Consider the following 27155-nt stretch of genomic DNA (forward strand, 5'->3'; position numbering starts at 1 on the left):
GGTATATAAAATATAATTCAAATCCCACCACAGCAGCTGGGGAATTTAAATTCAGTTAATTAAATAAATCTGGAATAAAAAGCTAGTATCAGTAATGGTGACCATAAAACTATCGGATTGTCAAAAACCCATCTGGTTCACTGATGTCCTTTAGGGAAGGAAATCTACCGTCCTTACGCGGTCTGGCCTATATGTGACTCCAGACCCACAGCAATATGGTTGACTCTTAACTGCCCTCTGAAATGGCCTAGCAAGCCACTCGGTTGTAACAAACGGCTACGAAAAACAATAATAAAACCGGACGGACCACCCGGCATCGACCTCGGCACTGGCTACGGACACGACAATGGTACACCCAGCCCAGTCGACGCTGCAGAGTCCTCCTCACCAACATCTGGGGACTTGTGCAAAAAATTGGGAGAGCTGTCCCACAGAATAGTCAAGCAACAGCCTGACAGTCATACTCACCGAATCATACCTTTTAGCCAATGTCTCAAACTCCTCCATCACCATCCCTGGGTATGTCCTGTCCCACTGGCAGGACAGACCCACCAGGGGTGACGGCACAGTGGTATACAATTGGGAAGGAGTGGCACTGGGCGTCTTCAACATTGACTCCGGACCCCATGAAGTCTCATGGCTTCAGGTCAAGCATGGGCAAGGAAACCTCCTGCTAATTACCACCTACCGCCCTCCCTCAGCTGATGAATCAGTACTCCTCCATGTTGAACACCACTTGGAAGAAGCACCGAGAGTAGCAAGGGCACAGAATGTACTCTGGGTGCTGGACTTCAATGTCCATCACCAAGAGTGGCTTGGTAGCACCACTACTGACCAAGTCCTGAAGGACATAGCTTCCAGTCTGGGCCTGAGGCATGTGGTGAAAGAACCAACACGAGGGAAAAACCTACTTGACCTCATCCTCACCAATCTACCTGCAGCAGATGCATCTGTCCATGACAGCATTGGTAGCAGTGACCACTGCAGTCATTGTGGAGACGAAGTGCTGTCTTCACGCCGAGGACACCCTCCATCGTGCTAAATGGGATAGATTCAGAACTGATCCATGAGCCACTGTGGGCCATCAGCAGCAGCAGAATTGTATTCCACCACAATGTGTAACCTCATGGCCTGGCATGGCATATCCCTCACTCTACCATTACCATCAAGCCAGGGGAATCAACCCTGGTTTAATAAACACTATAGAAGAGCATGCCAGGAACAGCACCAGGTGTACCTAAAAATGAGGTGCCAACCTGGGGAAGCTGCAACACGGGACTACATGCATGCTAAAAAGCGGAAGTAGCATGCGATAGACTGGGCTAAGCGATCGCACAATCAACAGATCAGATCAAAGTTCTGCAGTCCTGCCACATCCAGTCATGAATGGTGGTGGACCATTAAACAACTAACAGAAGGAGGCGGCGCCATGAATATCCCCATCCTCAATGATGGTGGAGCCCATCACGTGAGTTCACAAAACAAGGCTGAAGCATTTGCAACCATCTTCAGCCAGAAGTGCCTAGTGGATGATCCATATCGGCCTCCTCCCGAGGTCCCCACCATCACAGAAGCCAGACTTCAGCCAATTCGATTCACTCCACGATACCAAGAAAAGGCTGAGCGCACTGGATACCACTTGGAATACACCGACAACATCTCGGCTGTTGTGCTGAAGACTTGTGCTCCAGAACTAGCCGCACCTCTAGCCAAGCTTTTCCAGTACAGCTACAACACTGGCATCTATCCGACAATGTGAAAAACTGCCCAGGTATGTCCTGTCCACAAAAAGTAGGACCAGTCCAACCCAGCCAATTACCGCCCCATCAATCTACTCTCAATCATTAGCAAAGTGATGAAAGGGGTCGTCGACAGTGCTATCAAGCGGCACTTACTCACCAAGAACCTGCTCACTGATGCCCAGTTTGGGTTCCGCCAGGACCACTCGGCACCAGACCTCATTACAGCCTTGGTCCAAACATGGACAAAGGAGCTGAATTCCAGAGGCGAGGGGAGAGTGACTGCCCTTGACATCAAGGCAGCATTGGACAGAGTGTGGCATCAAGGAGTTCTAGTAAAACTGAAGTCAATGGGAATCCGGGGGGGGGGGGGGGGGGGGGGGAAGCTCTCCACTGGCTGAAGTCATACTTAGCACAAAGGAAGATGGTTGTGGTGGTTGGAGGTCAATCATCATAGCCCCAGGGCATCGCTGCAGGAGTTCCTCAGGGCAGTGTCCCAGGCCCAACCATCTTCAGCTGCTTCATCAATGAACTTCCCCCCAACATAAGGTCAGAAATGGGGATGTTCACTGATGACTGCAGTGTTCCGTGCCATTCGCAACTCCTCAGATAATGAAACATAGAAACACAGAAATATAGAAAAATAGGAGCAGGAGTAGGCCATTTGGCCCTTTGAGCCTACTCCGCCATTCAATATCAGGGCTGATCCCCTATCTCAATACCATATTCCCCCTCTCTCCCCATACCACTTGACACCTTTTGCATCTAGAATATCTATATCCTTCTTAAATAGTGACTTGGCCTCCACAGCCTTCTGTGGTAGAGAATTCCACAAGTTCACCACCCTCTGAATGAAGAAATTGCTCATCAGTCCTAAATGTCCTACCCCGTATCCTGAGACTGTGACCCCTCGTTCTAGAGCCCCCAGCCAGGGGAAACATCCTCCCTGCATCCAGTCTGTCTAGCCCTGTCAGAATTTTATACGTTTCCATGAGATCCCCTCTCATTCTTCTAAACTCTAGTGAATATAGGCCTAGTCGACCCAATCTCCCCTCATGAGACAGTCCTGCCATCCCAGGAATCAGTCTGGTGAACCTTCGCTGCACTCCCTCTATGGCAAGTATATCTTTTCTTAGGTAAGGAGACCAAAACTACACACAGTACTCCAGGCCCTGTAAAACTGTAGTAAGACATCCTTGCTCCTGTACTTAAATCCTCTTGCAATGAAGGCCAACATACCATTTGCCTTCCTAACTGCTTGCTGCACCTGCATGTTTGCTTTCAGTGACTGGTGTACAAGGACACCCAGGTCCCTTTGTACATCAACATTTCCCAATCTATCACCATTTAAATAATACTCTGCCTTTCTGTTTTTCCTACCGAAGTGGATAACTTCACATTTATCCACGTTATACTGCATCTGCCATATAATTGCCCACTCACTCAACTTGTCTAAATCACCTTGAAGCCTCTTTGCATCCCCCTCACAAGTCATCAGCAAACTTGGAAATATTACATTTGGTTCCCTCATCCAAATCATTGATATATATAGTGGTAGCTGGGGCCCAAGCACAAATCCCTGCGATACCCCACTAGTCACCGCCTGCCACCCCGAAAAAGACCCATTTATTCCTACTGTTTCCTGTCTGTTAACCAATCTTCAATCCATGCCAGTATATTAGCCCCAATCCCATGTGCTTTAATTTTGCACACTAACCTCTTATGTGGGACTTTATCAAAGGCCTTCTGAAAATCCAAATGCACCACATCTACTGGTTCTCCCTATTCTACCAGTTACATCCTCAAAAAACTCCAGTAGGTTTGTCAAACACGATTTCTCTTTCATAAATCCATGTTGACTGTCTAATCCCATTGATATTTTCCAAGTGTCCTGTTATCACATCCTTTATAATAGACTCTAGCATTTTCCCTACTACTGATGTTAGGTCTGTAGTTCCCAGTTTTCTCTCACCCTCCTTTTTTAAATAGTGGGGTTACATTTGCCACCCTCCAAAGCAGTCCATGCCTGCATGCAACAAGACCTAGACGACATTCAGGCTTGGGCTGATAAGTGGCAGGTAACATTCGTGCCACAGAAGTGCCAGGTAATGACTATCTCCAACAAGCGAGAGTCCAACCACCGCCCCTTGACATTCAACGGCATTACCATCACCGAATCCCCCCACCATCAACATCCTGGGGGCGTCACCATTGACCAGAAACTTAACTGGACCAACCACATAAATACTGTGGCTACAAGAGCAGTTCAGAGGCTAGGTATTCTGTGGCATGTGTCTCACCTCCTGACTCCCCAAAGCCTTTCCACCATCTAACAAGGCACAAGTAAGGAATGTGATGGAATACTCTCCACTTGCCTGGATGAATGCAGCTCCAACAACACTCAAGAAGCTCGACACCATCCAGGACAAAGCAGCCTGCTCGATTGGCATCCCATCCACCACCTTAAACATTCACTCCCTCCACCACCGACGTACTGTGGCTGCAGCGTGCACCATCTAGAAGATGCACTGCAGCAACTTGCCAAGGCTTCTTCAGCAGCACCTCTCAAACCCGTGGCCTCTACCACCTAGAAGGGCAAAGGCAGCAGGCGCATGGGAGCACCACCAACTCCAAGTTCCCCTCCAAGTCATACACCATCCTGACTTGGAAGTACTATCACCATTCCTTCACCGTCAATGGGTCAAAATCCTGGAACTTCCTCCCTAACAGTACTGTGGGAGCACCTTCACCACACCTACTGCAGCAGTTCAAGACGGCGGCTCACCACCATCTTCTCGCGGGCAATTAGGAATGGCCAATAAATGCTGGCCTTGCCAGTAATGCCCATATCCCATGGACAAATTAAAAAAAAGTGTAAGATAAATCCAGAACACTACTTTAAAGTAAGCAATGACTGCAGTATAAGGGCGTACAGATTCAAACTACCAGAAGGCAAATTTAGGATTAACAGAAGGAAGATTTTCACACAAAGAATGATCAAGAAATGGACTTCTGGATAGGATAGCGGAGGTAAAAGACCCTGTAATTATTTAACAAACAGTTATATGCTGTGATGGGATGACTACAGGTTCTTTCAGGCCTTCTCTATCCATGCCTATTTGTGACAGAGCCACAGGCTCTCAAATACTTAGAATAAGCTACAGCAGTTAATCCACTTAAATTGTGCTTTGCTAACAGGTGTTGTACTATCAATATTTATAACACCTGGAAAATCTCCTCTCCTCCCTATATGTTTGATCATTCTTATTATAATTGCTGAACATTGCAAGATACCACGTAGTTACTGCAGTTGTGCAGACTGTAAGTAGACAATGGAATGTTAGATTGTTAGCTGACAAGCTGCTAAATAGAAGGGCCCGGATTTTGCGGTCAGCGGCAAAGGAACAGAGGTCGGCGCAGACTTTGAAAAAAGCTGCCCAGAGAGATTTGGCGAGCTCTAGAGCGCAGATTTCCTCTTTTCTGACGTCAGTTCCAATTGGCGCCTTCTACAGGGGATCTGTGGCATCCAGCAACAAAGCAGGCAGCCTAATCAACCAATCAGATTGAATTCTCTGACAGCAAAGCAGGAATATAAATCATTTAAATCATTGTACAGAAAGCAAAATAAAGTTTGGGACATACACATGGGGTTAAGGGAGAAGTGCAAATATCAGAACAATTTTTTTTTGAAATTATCTTATTAAAAATCTGTAATTTTTAAATGTTCTTCTAAGGTAATGAGAGTCCACACTTGTAAAATTAGATTTTCAGGGTCAGAGAGTTTGTTCAGCAGCAATTATGACTTAGTACGCCGTTAAAAACTCAGTTACACCAGACTGAATGAGGCTTAACTTTATTATTGCTCCTTACAGCAAGAAAGAAGTGTGCAAATAGTTGAGGTTCACGACAAATCAGTGATTTCTAAATGATTCCATCTGTGAAGACTGCAACTGTGCACCCGTGGAGCAGCAGGGCATCAACGACAGCAACTTCCAGATTTCTGCGTTTAACTGCGCATGTGCGGACGCCAGAAGTTGCTGTCAGATTTTACACAGTAATAACGGCGAGCGCCGACAGCATCTTTATTACAGCCTCATTGCCATGCACCTTGTGAAGCTGTACGAGACCATGGGTTACTTCATGACCACCAATACTAATGTAATTCTATACTAAGCATATCATGAAACGATGTGTGTAACTCCATATTGCCCCTCGCACACCACGACAAGGAAGAAATATTTCTGTGGTATATGCTTCATAGATAAGGTAGTGGCAGACTCATGGGCAGTCTGTAGTTTACTAATTTAACTACCTGGTTAGCTCAAGGACTACCTGAAAGCCAAAAATGAACATTTTATCACTTCACTATCGCACACTTTGTTTAATCATGTCATAATCATGGCTTTTGATTTCTACCCCATTATGTGATGTTTATACTCCATACTTCAACCAATGTTCAAAAAGATAAGTTGAGAGATATCAATGGCAAAATGTAGAACAACCTATATGCATCATAGAATTAATGAAAAAAAGTTAACATTTTGAATGATATTAATTTAACAAATCTGTGTAGATTACCTGCAAGTCTTGCACAACAAACATCTCCAACCTCAGGCCTGAATACAAAACTCTCTGGTGGAGCTCGACAATGCTCAGCCAATTCTGCATTCAACAGGTACAATTTCTTCAAATCTGCAAAGGGAAAAAATACTTCAATTAAATGCTTTAACAAATAATTTTAAATGATAAATTTTGAAACTTGAATTTTAAATAAAAAATTAGGTGAATGTTGTCACTCAACTGAGTGGTTCTGGCAATAGAACATTTTCCAACTCGGTCAACTCCCTGGTCAGGTATAATACAGGGTAGAATGCAAATAAGGTATTAGTAACATTTCTTTTAACCACACCTGCTGCTTCTGCCATCAGATTTGTTACTTAGTGCCAAATTATGGGTAGTCTATGCCATGGACCTGTGGAAACAATAAACTGCCCTATCTCAGTTCTCCAAAGCTCATACAGAGAAGACAAACAGAAGAGACAAGCACTTTGGTCACAATAGTATGGACTAGATTTGAAATGTAATGGTGAATCGAGATGCAATAGTGAATCTATAGAATCTTAGTACTGTAGACCATAGTTAGTATGCAGTTTTGAGTTCCACACTATAGAGAGAGCAGGAGAAATATTTTTACATAGAGGGTTGTGCTGGAGTTAGTAATTGATGCAGAGACCACTGTCAACATTGTAAAAGAGCAGTCTGGCCAAAATTAGTGCTCGTGCAAGGCAAAACAAAAATGCATTACTGGAACAAGCCAAGATCAAAAGCAGTTCTGCATTGTTATTAACATGTGGTTGCAATTTTCTGATTTTGTTCCATTGTATTTAATCTGGTGCAGAGAACCTTGGTTTACAACTGTTTCCCATTTCAGGGTAACGCTTTGTTTACTAACTCAGCGGAAAACCTTAAGCTGTGAACAATTAAACACCATCAATGTGACACTTACTCACAGAATTGTTCTCTTTGAAGGTTATTTACCATGTTACACTCCAATTCCATGAAAGTATTTTTGTCTTTAAACTCAAACTCTAATATACTCAATATCTAGTTTTCCTATTTTTAAATCTATGCAATTTGCCTTCTAGTTATAAAAGTACCTTTCACATTCTATGCTGTACCATGTGTTTTTCCTCCCTCGAGTTAAATTGGCACTACTTGTGTTATATATGGAAATCATTGGAAAGTTGGATTTGCTGTATGGAAATCCTCTCTAAAATGGTTAAATATGACATCCTTAAATGATCATAGAATGGTTACAGCACAGAAGGCCATTTGGCCCAGCGAGCCTTTGGTTAGTTTACCAATCACCTTAACTCTGTGTCCTATGGCTCTTGACGCTTCCATCAATGGGAATAGTTTCCCTCTATCTACTCTGTCCAGACCCCTCATAATTTTGAACACCTCCATCAAATCTCCTCTCAATCTTCTCTGCTCCAAGGAGAACCCCAGCTTCTCCAGTCTATCAACGTAACTGAAGTTCCTCATTCCTGGAATCATTCTCGTAAATCTTTTCTGCACCCTCTAAGACTTTCACATCCTTCCTAAGTGTGGTGCCCAGAATTGGACACAGTGCTCCAATTGGGTCGACACTTTTGTGCTCTATACATGAAGCCTAGGATCCAGTAGGCCTTTTTAATTGCTTTCTCAACCTGTCTTGCCACCTTCAACGATTTGTGCACGCATACCATTTAGTTTATATGTCCTCTCCTCATTCTTTCTACCAAAACGCATCACTTTACACTTTTCTGCGCTAAATTTCATCTGCCACATATCTGTCCATTTCACCAGCCTGTCTATGTCTTCCTGAAGTTCATCACTCTCCTCCTCACTATACTTACAAGTTTATCATCTACATTGTGCCCTGTACACCCACGTCCAAGTCATTAATATAAAAGCAGTGGTCCTGGAACCGAATCCTGGGGACCACCACTGTATGCCTTCCCCCAGTCCGAAAAACAACCAGTCACTTAGCCAATTCCATATCCAAGCTGCCACTGACCCTTTTATTCCATGGGCTTCAACTTTGCTGGCAAGCCTGTTATGTGGCACTTTGTTGAACGCCTTTTGGAAATCCATGTACACTACATCAACTGCATTACCCTCATCAACCCTCTCAGTCATCAAAGAACACAATCAAGTTAGTTAAACACTATTTGCCTTTAACAAATCAGTGCTGGATTTCCTTAATTAATCCACACCTATCTAAGTGACTTAATTTTGTCCGATTACTGCTTCTAAAAATTCCCCACTGCCGAGGTTAAACTGACTGGCCTGTAGTTGCTGGGTTTATCTTTACACCCTTTTGTGAACAATGATGTAACATTTGCAATTCTCCAGTACTCTGGCACCATCCCCATATCCATGGAGGATTGGAACATTATGGCCAGTACCTCCGTGATTTCCTCCCTCAACATCCTAGGATGCATCCCGGTGACTTATCTACTTTAAGTACAGTCTTTCTAATACCTCCTCTATCAATTTTTATCCCATCAAGTGCCTCCACTACCTCCTTTACTAGGTCTATGGCAGCATCATCTTCCTTGGTGAAGGCAGATAGAGTACTCGTTTAGTATCTCAGCCATACCCTCTGCCTCCATGCATAGGTCTCCTTTTTGGTCCCTAATCGGCCCCACCCCTCCTCTTACTATTTATATGCATATAGAAGACTTTTGTATTACCTCTTATGTTGGCTGCCATTCTATTCTCATACCCTCTCTGCCCCTCTTATTTTCTTTCACTTCTCCTCTGACTTTTCTATATATAGCCTGATTCTCAAATGTACTTGCAACCTGACATCTGTCATACGCACTCTTTTTCGGCTTCATCATATCCTTAGCGTAATGTAAAAGAAAATTCCATACAATTTAGAATTTCTCTACAGACATCCTCATGGAATAGGTTTCCCCCACACCATTTAATTTTGGTTTAAGTTATATGACTAGAATTAAACTGGATGACATTTTTTTCCTAAACTGCGCTGTGAAGGACTCTGACTGTACAGCTATGATGCAACCCAACGTTGTGATCAAACTGTGCCGTTCTGTGGTTAGCCTACACCTCAAGTACAGTGTCTGGTTCTGGTCTCTGAGAAAGGAGATAGACATTCAAGTGCTGGAGCCAATATAGAAAAGAACCGCAAGGCTGATCCTTAAGTGTCAGGGGTCTGAGTTATTAAGAAAAACTGGAGAGTCTTTATTTTTTCAGCCTGGAAAAGGGGCATTTGATCTTCGTGGTATACAAGCTAATAAATGATATGGGAAAAGTTATTTCAGATTACTACTGGAACATGGGAACACAGGTGCAAATTAGTAAGAGGTAATTTGAAGACTGATATTCGGAGGTTCTTCATGCAGAGTGGGAGCAACACATGGAATGGGCTACTAGACAGAGTGGTAGCTAGGCTATCCTCATCTGTAAGTATCTTCTGAATGGTCTTCCTCCTCCATAAGTATCTTCTGATTATAGCATCTGGCAAAGATACATTTTATGACACAAATCAAGTACATTCACTTTGCTAAACTGTCAATTTGAGATATCCAATAGAAGCAGCTTTCATAGTAATATTGGGTTTAAAATCCACACCCTAGACACACAAGTGCTTTATACTGGGAATGCTTCTTATACTAGTTAACTATCAGATTATTTAGCTCTCATCGACAATCAATTGATTAAAAAAATTAAGATTTTTTTTAATCAATCAGACAAACAACAAATGTAACAATTATTTTCTCCATTTGTTCATCTATTTTTATTCTTCTAAGCACCGTTGAGAAAAATCTGCATGCTAAAGAATAAATTCTACCACAGCAAAGGAAAGGAAATAACCTCTTCAGGACTGAGGAACAGTTGAGTCTAAATCACAATTCCAGTTAATAGGGGAAAAAGACCTTCTTCATTTCCCTTGACATATTTAATTCATAGAAAAAAAGATACAGATGTACACTCAAATAAACCCACAAAAATGTGACCAAACCATTGCGACAACGGGAAGTGAAGTTTGTAGACAGAAAGTGCATACAGACAAGATTTTTAATAAGCTATATAGGTAGTGTTGTGAGTACCAATGGACTAACATTAATTTTTTTAAAAGCAACTAGTGAATTGCTAAATGAATGGAACAACTGGCATTGTAGCAAAGCAAAACATTGATAAAGCAGTGGGCACCAGTGAATTAATAAAGCAAGAGCGCACTGGACACCTGCCTATCAATATATTCATTAGAGGCACCAGAATATCAACAAATACAGAAGCAGAGACATTAGAAAATGAATAAATTAATGCAGCAGCAGGTGCAGCAGTGAATTAGTAAATTACTGAATGGTAGGCACACCAGGGTATAAATAAATTAAATGGAGCAGCAGGTTATCTTTGCCATTCTGGCTGTTGTGCATGCACAGATCATAGTGCAGAAACAATCACGTGTACAGATTGAGAACTTTCCCACATATCCACAAGCACTGGCGCACTAATCTTCTGTACATGTGCAGAAAAGGTGATAAGTCTTAATTGCTGCCAAACAACCTCTCTGGCACTAAAAATTTACTTTTACAAGTGTGGAGTCTTATTCCTTCAGATTTAAATTATTGTTGGAGATTTTTTTTAATTTTTTTAATGTAACTCTTTCTTTTAACTCGCCCTTAATCCCATCTTTCTTCCCCTCTTTATTTCACTTTCTGTACCTGATTTTACATTAAATTAAATATTCTAAATGTATACTTCCTGGTTTAAACACTGCGGCCAGAACTTTCTGTACCTGGGCAGGTCGGGTGTGGGCGGTCGTGACCGCCGTTCCGGATTCCATCCTGCTCCAGAGATCGACTTTCCGTTAATGATGCCTATTAAGGCAGCCCTGCGCGTTACCTGACCCTATTAAATGGTGCGGGTCTGAGGACGTCATCGATGATGTGTCTCCAGCCAGGATATTTAAAGGAGCCATGGCCATATTGCATTTGAAGGTTCGTCTAGGATAGTGCAGGCACAGCACTGCACCATTGGAGTGTTAAAGAGACAGAGGGCTGCGCCCAGGTTCTCATATGACTCCCGACCTCATTACAGCCTTGGTCCAAACATGGACAAAGTAGTTGAATTCCAGAGGTGAGGCGAGAGTGACTGCCCTTAACATCAAGGCAGCATTTGACTGAGTGTGGCATCAAGAAGCCCTAGTAAAACTGAAGTCAATAGGAATCAGGGGGAAAACGCTCCACTGGCTGGAGTCATACCTAGCACAAAGGAAGATGGTTGTGCTGGGCGAAGGTCGATCATCACAGCCCCAGGACATCGCTGCAGGAGTTCCTCAGGGCAGTGTCCTAGGCCCAACCATCTTCAGCTGCTTCATCAATGACCTTCCCTCCAACATAATGTCAGAAATGGGGATGTTCGCTGATGACTGCAAAGTGTTCAGCGCCATGCACAACTCCTCAGATAATGCAACAAGACCTGGATGACATTCAGGCTTGGGCTGATAAGTGGCAGGTAACATTCGCGCCACAATAGTGCCAGGCAATGACTATCTCCAACAAGCGAGAGTCTAACCACCTCCCCTTGACATTCAACAGTATTACCATCGCCGAATCTCCCACCATCAACATCCTGGGGGTCACCATTGACCAGAAATTTAACTGGACCAGCCACATAAATACTGTGGCAACAAGAGCAGGTCAGAGGCTAGGTATTCTGCGGCAAGTGTCTCACCTCCCGACTCCCCAAAGCCTTTCTAACATCTACAAGGCACAAGTAAGGAATGTGATGGAATACTCTCCACTTGCCTAGATGAGTGCAGCTCCAACAACACTCAAGAAGCTCGACACCATCCAGGACAAAGCAGCCCGCTTGATTGGCACCCCATCCACCACCTTAAACATTCACTCCCTTCACCACCGGCATACCATGGCTAGTGTGTACCATCTACAAGATGCACTGCAGCAACTCACCAAGGCTTCTTCGGCGGCACCTCCCAAACCCGCACCCTCTTCCACCTAGAAGGACAAGGGCAGCAGGTGCATGGGACCACCACCACCCCCAAGTTCCCATCCACGTCACACACCATCCGGACTTGGAAGTATATCGCCGATCCTTCACCGTCACTGGGTCAAAAACCTGGAACTCCCTCCCTAATAGCACTGTGGGAGTACTTTCACCACACAGACTGCAACGGTTCAAGAAGGCAGCTCACCACCACCTTCTCAAGGGCAATTCGGGATGGGCAATAAATGCTGGCCTTGCCAGCGATGCCCACATCCCTTAAACGAATAAAAAAAAAACTCCCTCCATATGCTTGTGGAGGGAGTCAGAGCATGCAGGGAAGTCCTCTTCTTTTCCGATGGGCAGAAGAGACCTCCGCAACAGACCAAAGGAGCCTGACTCCAAATAGCAGAGGAGGTCAACAGCAGGGATGTTGTGAGGAGGACCTGGGTGCAGTGACAGAAATGTTTCAATTATCTCATTAGATCAGGAAACGTGAGTGCAAAGCCACACAACTTCATCCTACTGTGCCTCTCATTACATCCCCATCACTCTGCCATCCCTACCTTACTCCTGCACATCCTTACTCACACCAACATACCTTGCAATTCCACCCATCCCCCCCTCTATCTACATTATCACATCCACATCTTACTAGCCACCCCTCACTCATCCTAATGCAATCGTACCAACACACAAGGAGGCAACTTGGCATTGCCACCCCACTGTCGTATAGTCTCGCTCCAAAGATCTAACCCATCCATTCCTTACACTCATTCCATCACTCTCACTCAACCTACTTTTCTTTCCCTCCTTGCAGGAAGAGAGCCCACAATAAGAGTGAGGGGGAGAGAACCGGAGGTGGCCCTTCATCATTGGCCACCTTAACAGCAGCAGTGGAGGTTGCCTTGGAAGTGTCTGGAGTCACAGAGCAGCTGGAGATGGGAGACAGAGGGGGACAGAATTACATCTCATACAGCCACATGGCATACAGCAGTCACTCATATTTGGACTGATGTCAGCAGCTAGTGAATGTTGCATCATGTGCATAATGGTATCTGTACCCATTCTTGATAGGACATATCTAACTCTCCCACAGGTCCATTAAGAGCCCCCATGCCCCACCACAAGGAGAAAGATGACAACTTCTCAAAGGAGCCTCAAGTCTGAGGGCACACCGTTACCAGATATAAATGCACCTAGCGCTAGTGCAGATACGCACACCTCGGTGGGTATAACACAAGATAGAGTAGTGTTGTCATCTAGTGTCTCACAACTCATAAGTGAGCAAAAGCAAATGGTGCAGACAGGGACAGCAGTGGAAACTCCTCGCCAGAGGGCACAGGGCGCTTCCAGCTCTGCTCAGCTACATGCAGACGCTAAGCCTCGGGGGCCATCCAGAAAGAGGGCAATCCTGGAAGTGCAGCAAGAAGTGCAGGGGGCTCTGACAGAATTTACGACTGCAAAGTCTGCAAATGAGCAGAGAATGGAGGAGTCCATCTCCAACATGAGCACCACCATGTCGCAGACAATGTCAAATGTAGGCTCTTCCATGGATAGGATGGCCACCTACATGGAGCAGCTATTGCACCACACACAGGAGCATATCCTATCTATGGAGAACAGATGGCCATCTATGGAGAATAGATGGCAGACCCTCGTAGACCTCTTCTCTAGGAGGGATGTAAACATAGACGTGGGTTCTCATGGCCCATTTCTGTGCAACATTGTGCTCTCCAGCTCCTTGTCAGCACGGAAATGCGGGTGGTCCATGAGAGGGATGATGGTGAGAGGGGATATGGAAGTGGGGGGTCCTCTCAAAGTGCTCACACTTCACCCGTTACACCCCCCCACCCAGAGCCCCAGATGGCTCCTCGGATCGCAATGGCCGAGTCTGCCCCTGCACAGTTGCAGGAGGAGCAGACTTTGGCGGGGCCATCACAGGCTCCAAAACCCGGAAGACATCCACCAGAAGTGTATGCAGTTGCACCAGGGAAGTGAGCAGGCTGCCGCTGCCTCTGCTGAAGCCACAGGGGTAGCCCTCATAGCAGCACGCACAAAAGATGAAACACAAGTAGATACACAAGGGTCGCCACTTGGGTGTTTCAATAAATGTTTCTATAAAGTTTCCATTACTGTGATGTTATGCCTAAAACTTTCAAGTCATGGACTAAGTTGTGTGCAACTTTTGAAGTGGCTTAGTGAGTTGGAGTGAATGGTAATAATGTTACCTCCAGCAATGGTGGTCAGTGTGAAAGGAATGGCTTGGTCATTGTAGAGATGCTTTATGGTGTTGCTGTGGGGTGGTGCGAACCTGGCGCAGCATGTGGCAGCCATATGGGTGTAATGCATGAAGTTAAGTAAATCTGGCCATGATGAGGCCATCCCTGACCTCGCGGGCAGCAATGTGCTCAGGTGTTGGTAGGATCTGGACATAAGAACATAAGAAGTAGGAGCAGGCCATACGGCCCCTCGGGCCTGCTCCGCCATTCAATAGGATCATGGCTGATCCAAACCTAGACTCACGTCCACTTCCCTGCCCGCTCCCCGTAACCCCTAATTCCCTTATCAGCTAGGAAACGGTCTATCTCCATTTTAAATTTATTTAATGTCGCAGCTTCCACAGCTCTCTGAGGTAGCAAATTCCATAGATTTACTACCGAGTGAAGAAGTTTCTCCTCATCTCAGTTTTGAAACGGCAGCCCCTTATTCTAAGATTATGCCCCCTAGTTCTAGTCTCACCCATCAGTGGAAATATCCTCACCGCATCCACCCGATCAATCCCCCTCACAATCTTATGTTTCGATAAGATCGCCTCTCATTCTTCTGAATTCCAATGAGTAGAGGCCCAACCTACTCAACCTTTCCTCATACGTCAACCCCCTCATCTCCGGAATCAACCGAGTGAACCTTCTCTGAACCGCCTCGAGAGCAAGTATATCTTTTCTTAAATATGGAAACCAAAACTGCACGCAGTATTCCAGGTGTGGCCTCACCAATACCCTGTATAACTGCAGCAAGACTTCCCTGTTTTTAATACTCCATCCCCCTTGCAATAAAAGCCAAGATTCCATTGGCCTTCCTGATCACCTGCATACTAACTTTTTGTGTTTCATGCACCAGGACCCCAGATCCCTTTGTACTGTAGCACTTTGCAGTTTCTCTCCATTTAGATAATAACTTGCTCTTTGATTTTTTCTGCCAAAGTGCATAACCTCACACTTTCCTATATTATATTCCATCTGCCAAATTTCTGCCCACTCACTTAGCCTGTCTATGTCCTTTTGCAGGTTTTTTATGTCCTCCTCACTCACTGCTTTCCCTCCCATCTTTGTATCGTCGGCAAACTTGGATATGTTGCACTCGGTCCCTTCCTCCAAATCATTTATATAGATTCCTCCTGCTCCACCTCCTCTGAAGAGGCTGTGCACTTCAAGCCTTGCTCCTCATACAGCGCTATTCTTCACTGCTGCGCTATGTTGTGCAGGGCGCAGCAGACCACGATGATTCTGGAGAGCCTGTCTGGTGCGTACTGAAGGGCTCCTCCTGATCTGCCAAGGCATCGGAAGCGCATTTTCAGCATGCATTTTGTCTGCTCTATGACACATCTGTTGGAAATGTGGCTTTCATTATATCTCTCTTCGGCCTCAGTACTTGGCTTCCTCAAGGGTGTCATGAGCCACGTCTCCAGTGGATAGCCCTCGTGTCCAAGCACCAACTGGAAAGTCTGTTTGGAGGAGCAAAGAGCTGAGGGAGGGTGGACTGGCAAAGGATGCCAGGGAATTTAGCACACACATGCATGATGATCTTACTATGGATGCAGAGCAGCTGCACATTGAGGGAGTGGAGGCCCTTGCTGTTGACAAAGACTCCTGGGTGGTGATGGGGTGCCCTAATGGCCATGTGTGCAGTCGATGACACCCTCCACCTGTGGGAAGCCAGCCAGAGTGGCATTGGCCAGCACCTACCCAGTAACACTGGCTTCATCAGTGGCAAAGTTGATATAATTGGCTGACTTGTCAAAGAGGGCATCGGTGACCTGTGAGATGCATCTGTGGGTGGCCAACTGCAAGATGCTGCAAAGGTCTGCTACAGTTCCCTGGAAGGAGCCTGAGGCAAAGTTGTTGAGGGCGCTGGTGACTTTGACAGTCACTGGCAAGGCATGGCCACCCACTCCTCTGGGCTGCAGGTCTTGTTCCAGGAATCTGCAAATGTCTGCGATGACCTGGCACAATAGACTGAGCCTCCTTTGGCACTGCTGCTTCGTCATGTTGAGGAAGCTCATCCTCTGCCTGTATATTGTGTTGGGGGTATTGCCTCCAGCGCAGTGCAGCTCTGTGCTGATGCCCTCTGTCCTGTGCATCAAGTTGAGGAGAAGGTTGGTGGTGTTGTTGCTGCTGGTGTTGGGGCTCATCGTGGTCTGAATTTGAGGACCAAAGGTGAGAGAGTATAAACAGCACCCATTCTGATGTAATAGATGGCAGGTCAAGTAGAGATGACAGAAACAATTTGTCAATGGTGTGATAGGTTCTACCAATGAAGTGACAGTGGATCCCGACTTTGCTAGAAACACTTGCAACATCCAGTTCTGATGAAGGGTCCCAGACCTGAAATGTTAACTCTGTTTCTCTCTCCACGGATGCTGCCTGGCCTGCTGAGTATTTCCAGCATTTTCTGTTGTTATTCAAGAAAGCTAAATCTGTGTTGACAATGCACTCAGCAATAGCAACTGCCTTAGGAACATGACCAGCCGTTAGGTGGGAGTTTTTATTGTACTGGTCATGCTGTGCACTAATGAGGTGCATCAATGGCCACTGAACTTCCACCTCAGGTTCACAGATGTAGTTCCAGAGTCGTGTCATTCCAGTCATCCAGGGAAATTTGAAAGGTAGGGTTAAAAAGATACTGAAGGGTCTGACAAATACCTCAATGAACTCAATTACAGATAAAGACAGTAGAGAGAAAGGATCTTAACTCCGAAAATAAAGTAGTAGAATCAGTTTGGGTGGAGCTAAGAAACAGCAAGGGGCAGAAAACATTCGTGGGAGTTGTTTATAGGCCCCCAAACAGTAGTTGTAATATAGGGCAGAGTATAAATCAGGAAATTAGAGGCACATGTAACAAGGGTAATAGTGATCATGGGGGACTTTAATCTACATATAGACTGGGCAAACCAAATTTGCAGTAATAGTGTGGAGGACGAATTCATGGAATGTATGCAAGATAGTTTCCTAGATCAGTATGTTGAGGAACTAACTAGGGAACAGGCTATTTTAGATCTAGTATTGTTCAATGAGAAAGGGTTAATTAATAACCTTGTAGTAAAGGGGCCTTTAGGGAAGAGTGACCATAATACATGATAGAATTTTATATTGAGTTTGGAAGAGATTTAGTTAAATCCGAAACTAGGATCTTAAATCTAAACAAAGCAAACTACGAAGGTATGAGGGACGAGTTGGCCAAGGTAGATTGGGAAACTACATTAAAAGGTATGATGGTAGAGAAGCAATGGCTAGCATTTAAAGAATTAACACATAATTTACAACAAATATACATTCCTTTAATGCACAAAAACCCCACAGGAAAAGTGGTCCAACTGTGGCTAACAAGAAGTTAAAGATAGTATTAGATCAAAGGAAGAGGCTTATAATGTTGCCAAAAAGAGTATTAAGCCTGAGGATTGGGAGGATTTTAAAATTCAGCAAAAGGAGGATCAAGAAATTGATAAAGAAAGGAAAAATAGAATGAGAGTCAACTAGCGAGAGGCATAACAATTGAATGTAAAAGCTTCTATAGGTATGTAAAAAGAAAAAGATTAGTGAAAGTAAATGTGGGTCCCTTACAGGATGAGACAGGAGAAATTATAATTTGAAATAAGGAAATGGTAAAGAAATTAAACAAAAACTGTGTGTCTGTCTGTCTTCACAGAAGACCCCCCCAAAAAACTTCCTGGAAATAGTGGAGAACTAAGCCTCTAGCGAGAATGAGGAACTTAAAGAAATTAGTATTAGTAAAAAATAAAAAAAAAGTACTGGAGAAATTAATGGGACTGAACGCCAATAAATCCCCTGGACCTGATAGCCTACATCCTAGGGTGTTGAAAGAGGCAACTATAGAGATAGTGAATGCATTGGTTGTCATTTTCCAAAATTCCATAGATTCAAGAACGGTTCCCACGGATTGGAAGGTGGCAAATGTAACACCACTATTTAAGAAAGGAGGGAGAGAAAAAACAGGGAACTACAGACCAGTTAGCCTGACATCAGTAGTAGGGAAAATGCTAGAATCTATTATTAAGGACATGGTAACAGGGCGCTTAGAAAAAGATTGGGCAGAGTCAACACAGGTTTATGAAAGGGAAATCATGATTGACAAATCGATTCGTTTTTTTGAGGTTGTAACTAGCAGAATAGATAAGGGGGAACCAGTGGATGTGGTATATTTGGATTTTCATAAGGCATTCAATAAGAGGTTATTAAACAAAATTAGGGCTCATGGGATGGGGGTAATATATTAGCATGGATTGAGGATTAGTTAACGGACAGAAAACAAAGAGTAGGAATAAATGGGTCATTTTCAGGTTGGCAGGCTGTAACTAGTAGGGTACTGCAAGGATCAGTGCTTGGGCCTCAGCTATTCACAATCTACATCAATGATTTGGATGAGGGGACCAAATGTAATATATCCAAGTTTGCTGATGATACAAAGCTGGGTGGGAATGCAAGTTTTGAGGAGGATGCAAGGAGGCTTCAAGGAGGTATAGACAGGCTAAGTGAGTGGGCAAGAACATGGCAAATGGAATATAATGTGGAGAAATGTGAAGCTAGCCACTTTGGTAGGAAAATAGAAAAAGTGGAGTATTTTTTAAAATGGCGAGAATGGGAAATGTTGGTGTTCAGAGGGACCTGGGCGTCCTTGTACACGAATTGCTGAAAATTTAACATGCAGGTACAGCAAGCAATTAGGAAAGCAAATGGTATGTTGGCCTTTATTACAAGAGGATTTAAGAGTAAAGATGTCTTACTGCAATTATATAGGGCCCTGGTGAGACCACACCTGGAGTATTGTGTACAGTTTTGGTCTCCTTACCCAAGGAAGGACATACTTGCCATAGAGGGAGTGCAACGAAGGTTCACCAGACTGGTTCCTGGGATGGGGGGATTGTCCTATGAGGAGAGATTGAGTAGACTAGGCCTATATTCTCTGGAGTTTAGAAGAATGAGGTGTGATCTCATTGAAACATACAAAATTCTTACAGGACTTGACAGGATAGATGCAGGGAGGATGTTTCCCCTGGCTGGGGAGTCTAGAACTAGGGGTCACAGTCTCAGAATAAGGGGTCGGTCATTTAGGACTGAGAGGAGGAAAAATTTCTTCACTCAGAGGATGGTGAACCTTTGGAATTCTCTACCCCAAAGGGCTGTGGCAGCTCAGTTGTTGAGTATATTCAAGACAGAGATCGACAGATTTTTGAATATTAAGGGAATCAAGGGATATGGGGATAGTGTAGGAAAGTGGAGATGAGGTAGATCAGCCATGATCTTACTGAATGGCAGAGTAGGCTCAAAGGGCCAAATGGCCTACTCCTGCTCCTGTTCTTATGAGCTTGGCCGCCAGTGTCATTCAGGGCGCTAATGCACTGGCAAACGCACCCGAGGGAAAGGCACGTGGGGCCGGGATGACGATGGGTTCCTGACCCACTCCAAGGTTTTTCCAAATTTCCCTCCCGATCCGCCTCCAATCGCGCCCGCACGTGTCTCAGTGAAGATTCTTCAATCAGCTTGGTTGAGGAGACACGTTGTTGCTTACCCTTCTCACACCAGGTCCCAGATCACCTGTAGAGGGCGCGCGCTAAAAACAATCTCTAAATACCTAAGTTGCCGCTCAAAAGCCTGCGAAAGGTCTGTGGGCACCTGTAAGCGTAGTGGATGGCAAGTGCTGTTTCCTTTGCCGCTGACCATAAAATCCTGGCCAATGTGTTATTCAGGTCGAGCTGGCGCAAACAGACCTCCTTAAATCTATCATTTATTGTACAATTCCTGTGAATTATTAGTTATATATTTTCCTGGCAAAGTAAAGGAATTAAAAATGCCCAGGATGATAAGTGAGCTAGTACAACTAGTACAGGATGAGAAGTACAGCACAGACTTAAACTAAATAAATTATTTTCTTCCCAGACCAGATTGCTGCAAATAAACATTCATAAATTATTAGTTTCTATCAAAAATAAATATATTTCCACATAGGGAATGAAAACAATATTTTTCACACTCCCCATAAGCACTTATAAAATGTTATTTTCAATGCATTTGGGGGTTTTAAGTTATTTTGCTGCTACTTTACATGGAAAAAGATATTTATCTATCTGCATTTAAAGTTTTTGTTTTTTCTTTTTCACCACAAATAAAGGAGGAAAAAACACAAATTACATAGTTAATAATAATCAGAAGTTTGAAAAATACCTTGTATCTTTGGAGTGAGCAACCAGGCTCAGAAGTACATACTCCAGGGGACGCAATTTGGAATTGTAACAGCTTTATTTAATGTTTGGAAGACTGAAAGGTTAGTATATATATATATAACGTAAAGTATGGATAGTTGAACTTAGTTATAAGCAGGCATTACCCAGCCACAGACACAGAAAGCAAAAGTGACAATAGGAAGTGCATGTAGATACAAGACTTTGGGCGTTGCTTATGGGAGGTCAAGCAGCTACAATGTTTTATAAATAAGTGGGTGTATTGTAGCATTAACAGCGAGAGGAGGAGTTATTTGAGAAGGGATGTTAGGTTTGTATTGGGAGTAGTTGGGAAGATGTGGAAAGCGAGCGCGTAAGGGGGAGTCAAGTAGTTTATGGGGAATAATGAATAGGTAAGAATGGGCAGTGAGTAACTGAGATTAGTGAGTACTACTGATGATCAGTATTGGAAGGAACTAGTCAGAGAGGTTGTTCAACAGTAATTCTGACTTAGTACACTGTTTAAAAACTCATACACCTCATTCAACAAGGCTCAACTTTTTCAATGGTTTAATAGAGAGAATAGTGCGTAAAGAAGTTCATGTCGTATCACGGATTCTGTTCTGATTCCATCTGCAAAGACTGCAAACAGCATACCATGTGGAGGAGCAGGGTATCACTGAGCAACTTTCGGATTTCCACATTTACCTGCGTATGTGCGGACGCCAGGCGTTGCTGTCAGTTTTAAACAGTAATGAAGGCCAACGCTGACAGTTTTGCCATCATTACAACCCCAAATTCCGGCCAATGGATCAGGTTCTACATGTATGCTGATGACACCCAGCTCTACTTCTCTACCACCTGTCTCAACCCCTTCACTGCCTGTATGGTCAGACATCCAGTCTTGTTCGAGACGCAATTTCCTCCAGTTAAACATTGGAAAAGAGAAACCATCAGTTTTGGCCCCTGCCACAAACTCCATACCTTTGTCACTATTTCCATCCCCCTCTATGGCAACTGTCCCAGGTTGAAGCAGACTATTGGCAACCTTAGCATCCTATTTGACCCAGAACTGAGCTTCCGATCATAATCCTCTCCATCACAATGACTGCCTACTTCTACCTCTGCAAAATCACCAGTCTCCACCCCTGCCTCAGACAATCTGCTGCTGAATCCCTCACTCATTGTTTTGTTACCTCCAGACTCGACTATTCCAATGCTCTCCTGCCCAACTTCCCAATCCTCCACCCTCCATCAACAGCAACTCATTCAAAATTCTTTTGCCCGGTTCCTAACCTGCATCACGTCTCACTCACCCATCACCCCTGTGCTCGCTGACCTACACTGGCTCCTGGTCCCCCAACAACTCCAATTTAAAATTCTCAAATCCCTTCATGGCTTTGCTCCTTCATATCTGTAACCTCCTCTAGCCCAACAGCCCAACTCCCTCCGTCTCACCACTGGTGGCCATACCTTCAGCCGTATAGACCCCAAGCTCTAGGTTTCCCTCCCTAAACCTCTCCTCCTTCAAACCTATTTCTTTAACCAAGCTTTTAGTCACCCATCCCAATATCTCCTCCATTGGCTTGGTGTCAATTTCTGTCTCCTGGGAAACGCCTTGGGATATTTTCCTACATTAAAGTCTCCTTATCCAAGGGAAGGATATACTTGCCTTAGAGGGAGTGCAACCAAGGTTTACTAGATTGATTCCTGGGATTTGGGGGGGGGGGGGGGGGGGGGGGAAAGATTGTCCGAGGAGAAGAGATTAAGTAGACGAGGCCTATATTCCCTAGAGTTAAGAAGAATGAGAGATGATCTCATTGAAAAGTATAAAATTCTTCAGGGGCTTGACAGGGTAGATGCAGGGAGGATGTTCCCCCTGGCTGGGGAATCCAAAACTAGGGGTCACAGTCTCACAATAAGGGGTTGGCCATTTAGGACCGAGGAGGAGAAATTTCTTCACTTAAAGGGCTGTGAATCTTTGGAATTCTCTATCCCAGAAGGCTGTGGATGCTCAATCGTTGAGTATATTCAAGACAGAGATCGATAGATTTTTGGATACCAAGGGAACCAAGGGATATGGGGATATTGCGGGAAGCTGGAGTTGATGTAGAAGATCAACCATGATCTTATTGAATGGCAGAGCAGGCTGGAAGGGCCAAATGGCCTACTCCTGCTCCCATTTCTTATGTTCCTATTAAAAGGTGCAATACAAATGCAAGTTGTTGTTGAACATCCAACTTGAGAGAGTGGACAGAGGCCTAGCTCAGAGCACTGGCAACTGTATCGTGAATTCTACCAAGTACTGAACACCAGAGACCAATTTGCAGGGCATCAGAGCAGAAGATTCACAACAGAGTCCGACACTTTTCCATAAAGTGAACAGTCACTACGTTAGCAAAATACTGCAGATGCTGGAAATCCGAAATAACAACAGAAAATGCTGGAAAAACTCAGCAGGCCAGGCAACATCCGTGGAGAGAAATTAGAGTCGACGTTTCGGGTGAACCCTTTTTCAAAACTGGAAAGGAAATGAAATAGATCGAAGGCAGGGCTGCGATAGAACAAAAGTAGTAAAGGGACATTAAGAGGTATTCAAAACCAGACGAGATGGTACAGGAAGCTTTCTGGTATCCGGCACTGACGGGACCGAGCTGGTGCCGTACCATCAAAACTGCCGTAGAAACCAGCGCTAATGTTAAAACATATACGGAGCTTTTGAGCTCCGTGTGAATCAACAAACCCTGTTGCTTAGCAACAGCTTCAAAACAGTCGGCCGCAGCTTAAAAGCGTCTCTGTAGCTAAGCAACAGCTTCAGCTAGACCTTGCAGAGCCTGACTGGGGGAAAAAAAGCAACGAGAAGTAAAAAAAGGTATAGGAAACGGCTCCTGAATTTTGCCGGATAGAACTTTCCGGACATTTAACCTCTGGTTAAACGAAAGTTTCCTGTAATAGGACTAGTGGAGACAAAAGATGGCTCAGATTAGGTGTGAAATGTATTGGCAGAATGAGAGACAGCTGCCATGTGAGAGAGAAAACACTACGTTGTTGGTTCAAGAGCAGACTACCTGGTGAGAGATTTGAAATAGTTGAAGTATGAGGAAACTACTTACAGCTGCAGGCAGTTAATATGTCATGCTGACTTTTCTGAAGCCCGACTTTTTTGAAAATGGGTTGACCAGCAGCAATAAATTTAACAACGTGGGAGATTACCGTGGTTGTTTGCCCAAACTAAATTCCTACTAAAATCTTTGATCCTAGTATTTTGCTGTTAAAACTTTAAAGCAGGTCACATAGCTGTAATAATGCTAAACTGATCTGTTGGAACCAATACCTTCCTTTAGTGATGCATTTGTTTATGTTCTGGTTAATTCCAAGAAATGCGATTCAAACATAACTTCACAAAGTAGATGATTTGAGAGATTTAAAAATGTAACCTAGTACTTTTTGTTTGCTATGGGGGGGGGGGGGGGGGTGGCAGGTGAAGTTTTAAAGTTGAAATACTCCCACCCTCACCTAATAGGACTTCTCATTCAATAAATGAGTAGCACATTATAAACGTGTCAGATGTCTCACATCTGTAATATGCTTTCTTACCTTGAGTCCCAATAATTTGAACATAGAAGATGCCAGGATTTATTATTTCTTTCACCTTAATAGGTACAACACTGTTCAAAGGCAGCTCTACAGTCTTCCACAGCTTTGCATACACATTTCCTTGGGAAAACCAAAATATACAAAGAAAACGGCATGTGAGCTAAAACGAATGATCAGTACATAATAGAATATTTTCATATCAGACTCAACTTTTGATAAAAAAATTCTCATGGCTACAATTGAATTGAAAATGACTGGGAACCAAAATGATTTTAAAATCTGTTAACTCGAACAACCTTACTTCAGTGCATTCTACGCCAAGATCACTTTAGTCTTGAGACTTGCATTTTTATAGCGCCTTTCACGACCTCAGGGTATCCCAAAGTACTTTTGAAATGTAGTCACTGTTGTAATGTAACAAATGTGGCAGCCAATTTGTGCACAGCAAGCTCCCACAAACAGCAATGTGATAATGACTAGATAACTTGTTTTAGTGATGTTGATTGAGGGATAAATATTAGCCATGACACCAGAGAGAACCTCCCCTGCTGTTCTTCGAATAGTGTCGTGGGATCTTTTATATCGACCTTAGAGGGTAGACCAAGGTTTAACGTCTCATCTGAAAGACGGTACCGCCGACACAGCCTAGATTTTGTGCTCAGGTCTCTTGAGTGGGACCTGAACCCACAACCTTCTGACTCAGAAGCGAGAGTGCTACCCACTGAGCAACAGCTGACAAATATTAAAGAACAAATAACTTAGGACTTGCAGTACAGCGTCGAGACAGATTCCAAAGTAACTAAGCTTGCACAAATATGCCCACGTGGATTTGAAAGACATGATTTACAACTATATTTTTTGACTGCAGGATATCCTCACCAGGGTTTCAGTACCTATGACATGTGTCAAAATATGACTTACTTCCCACACATGCTATATTGCTTTCCAAGGTGGGAATTACTTGTTCTTCCACCACTTCAACAGCCAATCCTGCTGAAATTAACTGTTCATTGATATTGATAATTGGATTATCAGTTTCATCTTTAAGTTCCACAACGAGGAGGTTCTCTTTCTTCTCAACAGTCCTGGATTTCAGACACTTATTCATCACCAGGTTTTTCATCCTTACTATTGCATCCAGAGACCAGCTATCAGATACGGGTTTCACACCTATAGAAACAGATAATAAAAATGTAATATTGTCTAACAAATTAAGGTAGTGTGCCATGTTGATATTGGTTTGAGCACTTAACTGCCCATAGAGCAAGTTCCTAATCTCAGTTAAGCTGGTAACAGGCGATTCTAAAGGGAGGTCAGGCACTTCCCTTCAGGGAAGAAAGCAGAGGGAAAGTCAGGCTACATTATTACTGCAGATCATTATGCAGCAGCATTGGCAAAACCCCAGAAAAATACTGCCCATTGCTGATACATGGGCACCTCCAAATTGGAAGTGGGGCTAATCTAAAATGTCAACTTCAGGATCAGTCATCGGAAAGTCTTATGGTTGCAAAGAGACAATTCAAATGGAAGGTCTTCACAGGAGGCAAAATGAATTATGAAGTAACTGTCAGGGAGATTAACTTTTTTCCCACATTATATGTATTGGGAGAGGGGATTAGTTGATACTGAAAGTAGGTTCATTCCCCCATCCTGTTTTCATTCTTTGAAATAGAACACTTAAACATATTACAAGAACTAACAGTAAAAATAAATGAAATGAGCCAAGACATTTGTACCATTTAAAAAGTAAACAGCAGAGGAAATGGCCTTTATGCCCAACAATCCCACTCCCTTTTGATTGATTTCAGCTCCACCTCCTCCCCTAAACACCATATCCCTCAATCTTTTGTCTTTCCAGAAACACATCTGGTTACCTCCAACAAATTTGTACAATTTCCTTCAACCCTGGCAACACACCAAAAGTCTATCACTTTGCGCGCATTAAAAAAAAAAGCCCGTCTAATTAGCCTTCTTACACCTAACTATATATTTTTTTAAGTTTGTGTGCCCTGGTATTTGAATCCTTCACCACAGCACACAAGTGCTCCTTAGTCCAGCGCCCCCAATCAGTTCCTTCTCCCATTTCCAGAAAGGACAGTATTGTGTAATCCCAAATGGATGAAACAAACAGAAAAAACTCTCAGGCTTACTGGTAATTTGAAAATGGTGCTCTTCAGATTTCAACACAATTAAAAAGGAACATTACTGTAAAGTGGATTGCTATACATATAAAATTCTTACCTCTAGCCCAAAGTGCTTTCTTAAAATTCCTAGCTGTAACAATCTTATATGGACAGCTACTGCAGTTACCTTGAACATTTGCAGGTATCACAGCTGGGCTTGGTCAGAGACCATGACCACAGCTCACGAGAGTTTAGTAAGTGTTCATTTTGACATACCATTTGAAAGCCATGAACCACTCCTTACACAGTTATCATGCAGAAATATCAATATTAGTCAAGTGTCAGGCTTATAAATTGCACTGCAGCTCCTAAAACAAACACTGAAATTAACACTGCCAAATTTGATTGCATCCTGCTTTCTGAACAGATCTGGCACGGTCAGCAAAATATATTCATTCTTACTAGAACACGAGCAGCAGTTATTCAACATTCCTCTACGCATTCAAAATCACACTCAGTGGTAGGCTAATATTTAACCTGAAAACTCCTTCCTCCCTACTCGCAAGTCAAGTTCTTTCTGAAACAAGCAAATAAGCTTTGGTAACCGACAGTCTAGACTAGTTGTAGGCAGAAATAAGGTGGACATTTAAATCAGCAGACTTTTCTTAGCTAATTAGCTTAGGATAAGACAACAAATCAGGTATTGATACCAACAAA

At 43.7% G+C, this 27155-nt stretch overlaps 1 protein-coding gene across 4 annotated transcripts in view; it reads right to left on the reverse strand.

Annotated features, from left to right (window-relative positions):
- tdrd1 (tudor domain containing 1) overlaps nt 1–27155 on the reverse strand; it is a 128611-nt gene that overhangs the window by 58264 nt on the left and 43192 nt on the right. For all 4 annotated transcript variants that reach the window (XM_085994444.1, XM_085994442.1, XM_085994443.1 and 1 more), the window contains 3 exons: nt 25237–25485; nt 24316–24435; nt 6318–6431 (listed from right to left, as the gene is read on the reverse strand). In XM_085994444.1, coding sequence (XP_085850570.1) covers nt 6318–6431; nt 24316–24435; nt 25237–25485 — 483 coding nt within the window. The remainder of the gene's footprint in view (nt 1–6317; nt 6432–24315; nt 24436–25236; nt 25486–27155) is intronic.

Source organism: Somniosus microcephalus, chromosome 8, assembly GCF_052327205.1.
Source record: "Somniosus microcephalus isolate GS21.2 chromosome 8, FLI_Smic_1.0, whole genome shotgun sequence".
Classification (NCBI taxonomy): domain Eukaryota; kingdom Metazoa; phylum Chordata; class Chondrichthyes; order Squaliformes; family Somniosidae; genus Somniosus; species Somniosus microcephalus.